The 13,057-nt window shown below is 34.1% G+C and overlaps 1 protein-coding gene across 1 annotated transcript in view; it reads right to left on the bottom strand.

Moving 5' to 3' along the window:
* LOC142317768 (pickpocket protein 28-like) overlaps positions 1-13,057 on the bottom strand; it is an 88,970-nt gene that overhangs the window by 36,979 nt on the left and 38,934 nt on the right. The window contains exons 3-5 of the mRNA XM_075354318.1: positions 12,611-12,847; positions 9,907-10,006; positions 4,192-4,343 (exon numbers count right to left, since the gene is read on the bottom strand). Of these exons, the coding sequence (XP_075210433.1) occupies positions 4,192-4,343; positions 9,907-10,006; positions 12,611-12,847 (489 nt within the window). The remainder of the gene's footprint in view (positions 1-4,191; positions 4,344-9,906; positions 10,007-12,610; positions 12,848-13,057) is intronic.

Here is a 13,057-nt window from a genome sequence, read left to right as displayed (position 1 = left end):
TATTAGTCATCCGAACCCGGATTCGTCGGGAAGCAGCCAATCAGCCCTTAAGCAACATCATTTCCACAATGTCCCAGGGAATCTGTTGCAACAGGCTCTTGAAGACCCTGGTGGGCACAACATCAGGACCTGGACTCTTGTTATCCTGCACACTATTAACCGCCGACGAGACCTCTGAAGCATAAGGCGTGTCAAACGCACACGGCCCGATCGTCTCCTGTTCAACACAGGTGTAAAGTCTCGCTACCTTTCTCCTAGCTATTTCATCCGTCAGGACAGACAGGCGTCTCCCAAACCACTTGGTAACGATGCGATACGCCTGTTCTCAGGGATCCCTGTCCATATCCGTACACAACTCAAGCCACTTCTACCACTTCGCTTGCTTCATCTTGAAATAAAGAGTCCTCCTGTAGTTGATATATTGCTGAGCGGTCGTTTCATAACCCGGCCGGGTGTCACGTCCGAAGCTCTGCTTGATTCTTCTCATCGCTTCGACGAGAAGAATCAAGTGTCGATTCGTCACGGCGAAGCCGCGCGACATGCGGCGTTCACCAATAGGAGGGCCTGTGTCCCTTATGGTGAACCGGGAAGGCAGACACCTTACGACGTATCTAGTCGCTTTGTTCAACCGGCATCAGTAGTTTATTTAAGGGAAAGACTCCTAACATCGCTGTTGTGGGAAGCTTCTCGAGAGTTATGGCTGGCGATCAGCCAATTAAATACGGCTCGGGCTCCGATTATCGCCGGAGGTTTGAAGAACCTCGGAGCCCTTCTCTAACCTTTGCTGCCACATTCAAGACCACTTTCTCTACCTGTCGTCGGGTAAGATTGTAAGCCATCACCCACTCCGTTACCCAAAACATGGGGTTTAAAGCTCTAGGAGCGTCGCTAAATGGTCACTTGCTGTTTCATCATCCAAGACTCGCCAGGCACATAGATCCTGATTTCAGCCAGCATCCAACAATGAAAGGTCCAGCACCGAGCTGTGACCCCGAGCCTCATGTGTAGGTGTCCCATCATTGACGCAATACAGTCCCGTTAGCTGCATCATATTCGTCAGAATTTGACCCCGCCAATTAGTATGCGAGCTTCTAGCCTCAATGGGCTTACAATTGAAATCGTAATCGTCCTGCACTATAACCTTCCTAGTGGCCCTGACGATCACATCCTGCAGCTGGCTCATGAAGAGATTGTAATTAGCAAGCTCACATTTGGTAGATGTATAAACATCCACCACCACGCCCGTTGCCAACTCAATCGTCACTATGCCGGACTTCCATTTAAGCAACCACCAGCAATGTCTGTTGCTGACACTTCGAATAACGACGTCCCCGTTCAAATCGGCACACCAGCCACTCCTGACTGCCTTTCTCCGGTTGGGTTCAGTCACTACTAGCAAGTCAACATCATATATCTTCGCCATTTCCCCGAGCGGATTATGAGAGAGTACACTCCTGTTAGCGTTCAATAACATGAGTTTAAGAATTATGCAATTTCTTACATAGCACTTCTCCCGTGCGATGCTCCCTGCTGCCGCGTTCCAAGCACATCTGTGGTTCCCTGCAGGTACTCGCCTTATGATTCCTGCCACCGCAATTGTAGCACAGATCTGCTCTGTTCGGTCCTCTACACTCAGAACTTCGGTGGCCTATGTGCCAGCACTTGTAGCAGCGATCCTCGTCCTCCCGTATATAGAACCTGCAGAGAAACCATCCTATACGTATGCTTTCCTCAACCAATTTCTTTGCTGCCCTGTAGTTAGTGATCACCGTGATGTTCTTTGTCTCTCCACAGGCGGGCTTCACAGATGTAATACGGAATTCATTAGTATCACCAAGGATCCGGGCGATAGCTTCTTTAACCTGAAGCTCTGTAGTATCTGCGTCCACATCCTTGATGTGGATCACCGCCCGTGCTCCACCGCGAGACTTGAGATCAACTTGCAAGTCTGCAACCCTGTCTCTCAACACCGAGGTGAAGCACTCTGTATTCTCAAAACTTTTACTTTAACATGTACCTCTTCCTGATTACCCTTTCCCAAAGATAAGACATTCCGACCTCATCCTGTGTAACAGCTGCCTTCACTGTTCTAAGCAGGTCCACATACGAACTGCCCGCAGCTACAACCACTAGAATCCTACTGTTGCTCACCACCTTCACCCTGTTCCTGTCAGGTCTCGTGTCAGGTACACTAGTCAGTATCTTCTTATTTGACACATTAATTTCCCCTCCCGGTAAAATAAAGATCGGTACGTTTGTACTTCCAAGGACCCTCTTCACTGCCAGCACTATAGCAATCAGGGAATCTCGATCCCCCTTCCTGGAATCATAATAAATCCCAAAACAACTTTTCAAGGCCGCCTCCGGGAACTTGCCCATAATGATCGTGACGTCTCTGACTACATTGCCAAGTTTGATGTGCCATCAGCCCAGCCTGCGTCTGGAACATATCTCTAAAATAACATCTGCCCCCCCTTCTTCCAGGAACAGGTCCTTAATCACACTGACCTTCTGAATAATATCCGCAGGCCATCTGTGAGGAATTACATCAATCAACTCATCATCAGAAAGGGTCTGTGACAGAATATCTTCCATGCTAACTTCTTTGGGCCCTACTGTCTGTGTAGCTTGTAAGCACCAGCAGGCCTTTTTAAATCTTGACTAGATCCTTTTCCTGCTGGGTAATATGTTTACTTAGCCCTGAACCCAGATGCTGCTGCAGTGTATAAATCACAAGGTTTAACTGATTCATCAAGTCCTTCAATCGTCTAGGAACAGGGTCTTCCTCTTCAGACGACACCAGTTGAACCCTTTTCATCCCCTTAGAGTCCTGTCGCTTCAAATGTGCTTCCAGGTCCCAGGAATACATTCTCTGTTGATCCCGCAGACGGGAGTGAACTATGATGCTGCATCTTGTCACTACTGTTATCAGGACCGAATTCCAATTCACAATAACACAGTAACACAGCGAGTCAATGTTATCAAGATATAATCACTAGCTAAATTAAAATTAATTCTGATAACCAAATAATATTATTTGCCTGTACTATCAGAAGATAATCTCTGCTGTTATTGTACCAAAACTTGATAACTGATAAAATTGTTTACCACTTTTAACTGCTAGGGGCAGACTAAATTGAACTTTATTAATACACTGTTTGAAATTTAGTACATAAAAAACTCCAAAAGAAAATAATACTAAATACCACACACATGCAAAAGTTTCCCAAATCCACATTAGTATCTAAATCAACACATTCATACAAAAGTAGATCTTAAAAAAAATCAAGGAAACTTCTAAAGAAACAATAGGCTATAGAGCCAACCAAAAACACCCATTTGCTCTGACTACCAGCTAGACACTAGGTGTGCCTATACCTTCTTCTTTTCTTCTTTTTCTTGTTTAGCCTGCAGGAAGGGTGAATTGCCATTCAAGTATTACTTCAGAGGATGAATGAGGATGCTACGTATAAGTGTAGACTTGTACAGTCTCAGTCGACCATTCCTGAGATGTGTGGTTAACTGGTGTGCCTATACCTCCGTTCATTTGACTTCACATATAGATTTTGAAGAGAAATAAAAGATGTAGAATGTGCAGGTGTTTGATATTAATGTCAAATGACACCATATTGCTCTGTTGATGGTTAACCTGAATAGCAAGTTCCTAATACATCTGTTCAAACATACTACGTGACATCAGATTAAACTATCAGTTCATGAAATTATAGAATGTTGCATATTCTACATCATAACTTTTATCATTTATTAATAGGAGGAGAAAGCTTACTGGATCATGTATATATATCAATAGTTGGCTAAAATAAAAAAAATTGTATACAAATATAACCTTATGCTACTAGTTATCTCTAGAGTGAAGGATTAGCAGGTGTTTTTGTAAGTGTTACTTGGTGAGTTTTCTACTTATGAATCATGAAACCCTTTCCATGATTCCTGAAAGGAGGAAACAAAGTAATATTAAATAATTTAGTTATAAATAAATAAAAAGTACCAAAATTCTTACAGTGCCTGGCCTTTTTTAACATTAATATTACCCTGAATAAAGAATTTTTATTTGTATATAATTTTTTAAATTCTTCAAAAATATATTTCTTTTAAAAGAATAGTAATTTAAAAGTAACCACTGTAACATATTTAGCAAAATCAAAGTTCTAAAATTTTTACAACATTTACCCATATCCGGCATAAAGATCATCATGGTTTAGAGTATTTGAAGTTATACACAGACCATCATCAGTCATTATTGGTGTGAATAAATTTTCGCAAGGTACAAGCCTTTGTTTCCAGTTGCAAATCCATGCCAGTTCATCAAATGGTGATGCTACCTGAAAAATCACGTATAAAATATAAACAGTAGCAACATAAAACCTTTTAAGTAATTACTATCAAAAATATCTTAAATTCAATAAAAAACAATAAAGTGATGTGATTCAAAGCTTTGCCTAATAATACAATAAAATTATTTAAATGCATAATTTTGGTGAATGTACTAGGATTTCAACTTACAAAAATTCCAAAAATTCAAGAATCACTTTCTCAAAACACATAGTCCCTGCAGGTATTTTTTGAAAATTAGCAGGAGGCCTCGGAGTAAAACACTGTAAGAGTAGTTTGTTGTCAAACATGACTAGCTATCCTCAAAACTATTATTTAAATTGAGCTGTCCTTTCCCCTGGAGTGCTTACCCTCAACAAATCATTTTGTTTAATATATGACTATATTACACACAAGTACCCTGCTAAAGATAACGCCATAAAATAATCTGTGGGTGAAAAGGAAAGACAGTACTACACAGTTATGTTCACAATCACAGAAATTATTTAATCTTTTATGAAATAACAAAGAGTGTTTTGATTTTTTTGAGAGTTGCAAAAAATATATATATATATATTTCTTTTTTTCATAATATATATATATTCAAGATTTAATTTTCATAGAGGGATGACAGTTTCAAAAAGCCATTCTGAAAATAATGTAGAATACAAACAAATTGCAACATATGAAGAGGACTTACAGGTAATCAATGATAGGGCTCTTTCTTATATTTAGCCTCCGGAACCATGGTGTAAGGTATTACTTCAGAGGATGAATGAGGATGACATATATGAATGTAAATGAAGTGTAATCTTGTACAGTCTCAGATCAACCATTTCTGAAATGTGTGGTTAATTGAAACCCAACCACCAAAGAACACCAATATCTATGATCTAGTATTCAAATCCATATAAAAGTATATGCCTTTCCTAGGATTTGAACCTTAGACTTGACTTTGAAATCAGCTGATTTTCGATGACGAGTTTACCACTAGACCAACCTGATGGGTTGGGATCTTTCTTCTATCCTGTCATTCAAAATTGATGGGAAAATTCACTAATTTATTTTTTCATGGAAGAGACATAGTCAGTACAAGAATATTTTTGTCACCAACAAGAAGACATTGTAACATAAAACAGAAGAGTCCTACGGTTTTACTTGACTTAAAATTAATGGAACTGTTAAAGAATTGGATTTACACTCCTACCCAGCCGTCCTAGCACTAATTCAAAAAACAGAAAAATTGTTATCCATACTTATCTAGGAGGGGTAGGAAAGAAATAATAAAAAATTAAAGGGGAGTGCAGAACTTGGAGAGAGCAGCCCAAATTGGGATGCACCCTCCAAATGAAGACTTTTAACAGTTTTTCTCTATAAAATTATTATGATTTTATTTTTGTTGTAAAAAATTGTAGCACAGCATTATTTACTCCACTGAGTAGAGGAAAGATAATAAACTATTATGATCACAATCACAGTTGTGTACTACCATAATCTTTCAGAGGTAGTCCTCATAATATTTATATAATAAAAAGAAGACCTTGGATCATGAAACTGATAAAAACTTAGTTAAATGTGACAGGAAAAAGTAAAATCTCTGGATTTTTCTCTTGAAGTGTAGGAATCAGTAGAAAAAAACATGGTAAAATAAAGTATACTGGGTGACCTTAAAAGGTGAGGCCAATCTAACGGAAGTGATTCTATTTAAACATACTGAAGAAAAAATGTCCAAGTGAACATAGGTCCGAAAACGCTTATTTCTCTGTCCGTCTGCCATTTTGTTTTTTAAGGAAAAAATTATTTTTCAGGAACAGTTGGTGATAACGCAATAAAATTTTGTACTTTATTCTGAACTAATATCCTTTAATAGGAAAAAAATAAGGAAACTCTGCGTTGAAAAATGTAAAAATGGCGGTCGTTTCAATTTATCAATCTTAATTTTTTTTTTTATCCTGTTTAGCCTCCGGGAATCACCGTCATTTATTACTTCTGAGAATGAATGGTGATGTGTATAAGTGAAGTGTAGTCCTGTACAGTCTCAGGTCGACCATTTCTGAGATGTGTGGTTAATTGAAACCCAACCACCAAAGAACACCGGTATCCACGATCTAGTATTCAATCTTAACCCACCGGGTTGGTCTAGTGGTTAACGCGTCTTCCCAAATCAGCTGATTTGGAAGTCGAAAGTTACAGCGTTCAAGTCCTAGTAAAGCCAGTTATTTTTACATGGATTTGAATACTAGATCGTGGATACCCGTGTTCTTTGGTGGTCGGGTTTCAATTAACCACACATCTCAGGAATGGTCGAATTGAGAATGTACAAGACTACACTTCATTTACACTCATACATATCATCCTCATTCATCCTCTGAAGAATTATCTAAAACGGTAGTTACCGGAGGCTAAACAGGAAAAAAGAAAAGAGTATTCAATCTTAAATATCTTAGGAATTATTAAATGTCTCAAATTGTGCTGTATTATAAAAATTATGAAGCATTTTTTTGTGAACAGAACGACCTCTTATTCGTAAAAATCCGACGGCAAACAACAGAGTTATTGTAAAAAGTATTTATCGTGCAGAAGAGTTGCTATCCAAGAAAATATATCTTGTAATACAGTATGGAATATTTTATACTCGCAATTATTGTACCCGTAGCATCTGCAACGGGTACAACCTCTTCTACCAGGTGATAACCAATCAAGTTAATTGATGGTTTATTAACAAGTGTGCCGCAGTAGATAGATAACATTTTTTTCACAGACGAGGCATCTTTCACTAAGGATGGTATAAACAACTCCCAAAACCGACATGTTTGGTGTGAGAAAAATCCTCATGTAGTATTTCATGCAGGAAGTCAACACAGGTTGTCTCTGAATGTTCATGGATAAGCTAATCGGACCTTTCTTTTTGCCACATAGATTGACAAGTGACTCATATTTGGAATTCATAACAAATGACCTACCTGAACTTTTAGAGGACGTTCTTTTGTAAAGCAAAATGAACATGTGGTTCATGCATGATGGTGCGCCTGCCCACTTTGTAATTGGCGTAGAGAAAAATTAAGTGATCGATTTCAAGAAAGGTGAATTGGTTGGGGCGGTCCTATTTGTTTGCCTACACGCTCCCCAGATCTGTACCCATAAGACTATATTTTCTATGGGGGCATGTAAAGTCTCTTGTTTATTCAATACCAGTTGTCGATATTCATCGATAGATAATAGAATTGTCCGCCTCTTTTCAAACAATCAGGGAGCAGCCAGGAAGTTTTGAGCGTGTACGTCAGTCACTAAACGTGTGGATTGTTGTGTTGAAATGAATGGAGGTCACATTGAATATTTATTGTGATTTTCATCAGAAAACAAAAAAAAATTCACATGCTCTCATAATAATTATTCTTAAATGTTCATAATGTTGAATTTTTAGTAATTTTAATCAGAAAATTTGATTTAGTTAACAAGTGAGTCACGATAATAAAAAAATCAAGATTGCCGCCATATCGGTAAAAGCCTACTTTTTGCAATAACTCTGTTGTTTGTCGTCGAATTTTTTCGACAAAGGTGTCGTTTTGTCACAAAAAAAATGCTTCATAAATTTTATAATACAACACGATTTGGTAAATCTAATAATTCCTAAGATATTTAAGATAGAAAAATTGAAACGACCGCCTTTATGAAATTTGTCAACGAAGGGTATCGTTACTTTTTTCCTATTAAAACATTTTAGTTTAAAATAAAGTACGAAATTTTATTGTTCTTGAAAAATATTTTTTTTCTTAAAAAACACAAAATGGTGGACAGACAGAAAAATATGCGTTTTCAGACCAACGTTTACGGGACATTGTTTCTTCAGTATGTAAAGTAGAATCACTTCCTATCTTTTAAGGACACTCTGTATAATAAACAAAACTTCTATTACGTAGTTTTTTATTGTTAAAAAAAAACAAAAAAAAAACATTGAATACATACAGAGGCCTCACTATAAAAAAGTTGTAGTCTGTTCTTTTTCCATAAACTCAAAACTGACACAAAAACTCATGACATGATCACCTTGGGGTGGCACAAAGAAAGAAATTTGTTTGACAAGCAGAAGAAAATAAAGAAGTTTAAATTAGCGTGAGTTCTTTCGATTAGATTTATCTCAAAATTAATAGAACATAAATATATTTAACTTCCCTTAGAAGCTTATTTGGGGCCTAGCCGCTAAAATCTGATTATAGTTAATTAAACCAGAACCTAGGGAAAATGTTTTTACCTCATATTTTATGCAATGATGTAAAATGAGAGATAAAATCTAAGAGTTACGAATGCATCTTGGGAGGCAACCCGTCTTATCTATTTAATCCTTTAACCTGTTAATTATGTTGATGATTAATACCCACTAACTGCGAGGATTATTTTATTAATTGACAGTCAATCGTGCTCTTGAACTGCATGTATTTCACTTTATATTCACGATGCCATTAAAAAAAAATTAATATAATTACATAACTGAATAGCGTAATATTACGGCAAAACATGTTAAAGGGTTTATAATAAATAACTATTTTATAACCTTAAACTAAAGCAAGAAAATAATTCACATATTACGCCAATACCTGGTGTAAACGGAAACAAAACTAAGCTCTATTACCACTTTTTTCTTCCGAAAAAACTAAACTGAAATAGACATACAACACGAACTCCGCAAATAGAAACAGATAGAAAATCACTAAAACGTTCGTATACAAAAATATAAACAAGAAATTACAAACCAAATGCATATGAAAGTCAAACTACGGAACAGGAGATCGGGAGAAACACGGAACGAATAAGACAAATTTTGTTCCCTTTAGACTTGACTATTATTCATTGTATAATAGTAATTATAGATAAAAAACATTTTAAACCGTACTACATTAAGTCTAAGACCTTTTACTACATATTGCAGTTGCTAGAGTGTAGAATCTGATGGCGTGACAGAATTCGTAATATTACGGCAAAACGCATTGGGGTACAATACTTGACCGTAATATTACGGCAAAACGCGTTAAACGGTTTTAAGTAGTAAGGATGAGGTTAATTAATATTTTAATAGTTGCTTATTCATCAGACAAAATTCTAATTATAAAAGTATGTACAAGAATAATAGGGAAAACATAATGTACAAACAGAAAGAATGAAAGCTTTTTAAATGTGATGATGGTTGAAAATTAGATCAGATGCTAAAGTTTAAATGAAGAAATGTAAAGAGGAAAAGTATTAAAAATTTCATGTCAGAATCTTGTAGAGACAAAGTAGTTTAGCCAGTCATAATCTAAGTTATGTAAGTCTAGCTAATTTGTTACGAGGGGTTGTGTAGAAAACAAGTAATGAGCTAAAATATTAACACAGAATGGAAGGAATGGTGAAAGTCATTAAACCAGTCAAATGATCGTTAAGAATTATCGTGAGACACGTACGTAAATATCACTTCAATCTTTTACTTGCATAATAATTGCATTTTTTGAATTGCTAAAAAATAATAAATTTCTATATATAGGATCTTTTTTTATGTTGAAAGATGTTATAAAAACCCAGCAATGCTAGTCAACTCACATTTTCCATGAAATCAATAGAAAATTGGTCTAAATAATCATTTCCTTTATTGTATATGTGCGGGTCACAAGTCATAACAACTGCTTCTCTCTTCTTTATTCTAAAAATGAAAATACAGAATTACTGATCAATGAAATACCAATATGTGGTTTAAAATTAATTTTTTTTTAGCAATAACAAAGCAGAGGGAATGAAAAAATCGTCATTGGGAGTGTGATGTTACTTCATAAAATATGTCAGTCCTCTATGAAACTTCAGACAACATAAGAGGGAGAAAGTCATACATAATACCTACTTTTTCTGGTTTATATGCAGTTAATTATATTTGATTTCAGTTTAAAACTGTTGATTATTATGATCGCTCATTTATTTTGGTCACAAATGATTTTTTTAGGATTTTTTTGATATCCCAATCGGAATCTCACAAATTTTGTTGAATTGGCAGTAAAGTTCCAGGTTTTATTTTAAAGACTAAAGTTTCACAATTTTCATGTTTTATAAATTCTGGATTTTTAGTCCCAGATTTAGTGTCTTGAAAAATTTTAAATGTTATAAGGAAAATAAATAACCTAACACTGTTAGATTTTGATTTTTTCTCAAATTTATTACATGTTTATTTATCATGTAGTGAAATAATGAAGCTGTTACTTTTTTAACAAAATCATTTCGCTGAAGAGCTTGGCATAGATAAAAAGCTTATTATTCATGGAAACAGATTCATTATTTTCTTAAGAGACTGGTCTCTTTGGTTAGGCTCCTACAACAATTAGGTTGTAACATTGAACACAATTTATGGAGTATCAATTGTCTCTAATTAACTCCTGATCTATGACATTTAGATTTGATATTTATGGCTAGTTAATAATAAGTGAAATGGTTAATCAAGTGCTTACATTTCTTCTTTATTTATTTTGAATCAAATGTAGGTTAATGATGTAATATTTGTTTTGAATATTGTGGAAACTATCCTTTATTAGACAAGAAATTCAAGAAATACAATCAGTCAATCATTTTCTTTAATGATCTGTAACATATTAGATTGCATAGCATGCTTTGTGGGAGCACAATAGAATTTGTTTTAAACAATATGATAGGACATGCCTGTAGGAACCTTCTGGTGTAGTCACTGTTTGATAATAACTATAGTATAATGTAAGAATGAGATGTTTTCGTATTAATTTTATCCTCTTACCAATCAATGTAAATTGGGTATAATGGTGATTATTTAAAAATTTTGATTATCCTAATTAAAAAGGGTAATGAAGATTCACTTGCCCCAAATATAAAAGTAAAAAAAAAAATGATTGTAGTTAAAAATGGTGGTAATGTATTCATTGAAAACTTTACTATGGTATGGAAAAATAGAGATAAAAAACAGTGAATATGTTAAAGAAAATGCTTTATATAGCTTTAGCTTGTAGAATAAATTAATTCTACATAGCTTCAAGAGAAGAGGAGAAAGAGAATTTTGTCATTATTTTGGGACACTACACATCAATCATAACTACAACTTCCAGGTAAAATGATGATGTTTATTGTTTTGTCATATTGATTTACTTGGATTTATTATTTCTTTTGACATTTCATCTAACAGTGCTGTAACTGCAACAACAATGTTCTTTCTATTCATAGTTTTTCTTTTTTTTATTGTAAGAATAATTCTCATGATAGTGCAGCAAAATAAGTAATATAAAAAGCATTACAAGATGAGGTCGGTATAATATTTTTTTTAACAATAAATTAAAAATTGTTTAGCACTACTTAATTTTATAATCAGTCTATTAATTTCAAAAAAAAAATTAACTTATTACATTTTTAACTTATTAAAAATAAGTTAAAGTAACTATTAGTTTATTATTTATAAGTAATAAAGTAACTTTAAATGAGGTATGTATTATACTCATTTACATTACAGTATTTCTTGAGTATACAAAATTATTTTTCCCTATTTTTAATAATCTCCCGAAAGAATAAAAATGAGCATTAAAAAAAGACACTACAACTTTTATCATTAATCCATTTCTATGTAAATTATAATTTATTTATAAACACCTTATTTTGTCATGAAACATTTAAGTGGTCATACATAACAACTGCTTTCCTCAATGAGTAGAAAAGTTTCTTTACAACATAAAAATATTTAATATTAAATATTTATTTTTTTAAATGTTTTCTATTTTGTACTTTTTTTGTATTCTGGATGAAAAGTTAAGTTTTACTTTTATATCTGAGTTTTTATTCCTTTAAGAAGGCTTGAAGGAATTTTTATTGTTTCATTGTGAGATGAAAAGAATGTGATAGTTCCAGATAAATATTTATTCTTATGGAGGAAGCAATATATTACAGATTCATTAATTTTAACAGTCTGATGTAGGATTTAAAATTATCTTAAGACAGGCTTTATCTGTTTATCTACTTTGATGTTGATGAATATGTTTTAAGCTTTTATTTTATTAATTTATTTACTACCCAGATTTTACAGTGGGTTTTATTATAAAATTATTTAAGTGATAAACTAAATCATAATGTAAACTCATAAATTTCATAATGCAATAGATATTTGCAGAGGAAAAGAAAACAATTTTTTTTAAGTAAAAATATAAACTGTTGATGTCTTTGTCCAATAAGTTTTTATTTCACAAATGAACAGTGTTATGATTTAAATCTACTAAAAAAAATAGTATAATAGCAGAATACTACTCACTCCTCGTCACTTAGATCAGAATCATTCATATGATGATACATAGTAAAGTTAAATACGGACTGACGAGATTTTGTTTCACTGCAGATGGTAACAGAAGGAAAGGGTATTTTCCAAACAGGTGTTGTAGTTTCAGAAAACGAAACGATTACTGGAGAATTATTCCATTTGTTCCAAACACGATTGATAAAATACAAACTTGCTGCAAAACTAAGTACTGTTGCAAAAATCCAAAAGCATCTGAAAAATATTTTGTTTATGAGTTAGATGATATAGGTATGAATGAGCATTATTAGTTATAATTTATTAGCATACAACAAACTGTAACATATAAAGTTCATTATATTTAAAAATATTTATATACGTATGTAGACTACTATTTTGGATACTTGCATCTATATATCCAACAAAATAATGAAAATCATGCCAATCGCATAGTTGTTGACCATT

Source organism: Lycorma delicatula, chromosome 1 (genome assembly GCF_047948215.1).
Source record: "Lycorma delicatula isolate Av1 chromosome 1, ASM4794821v1, whole genome shotgun sequence".
In the NCBI taxonomy this organism is placed as follows: domain Eukaryota; kingdom Metazoa; phylum Arthropoda; class Insecta; order Hemiptera; family Fulgoridae; genus Lycorma; species Lycorma delicatula.
This window is presented reverse-complemented; position numbering and strand designations above follow the sequence as displayed.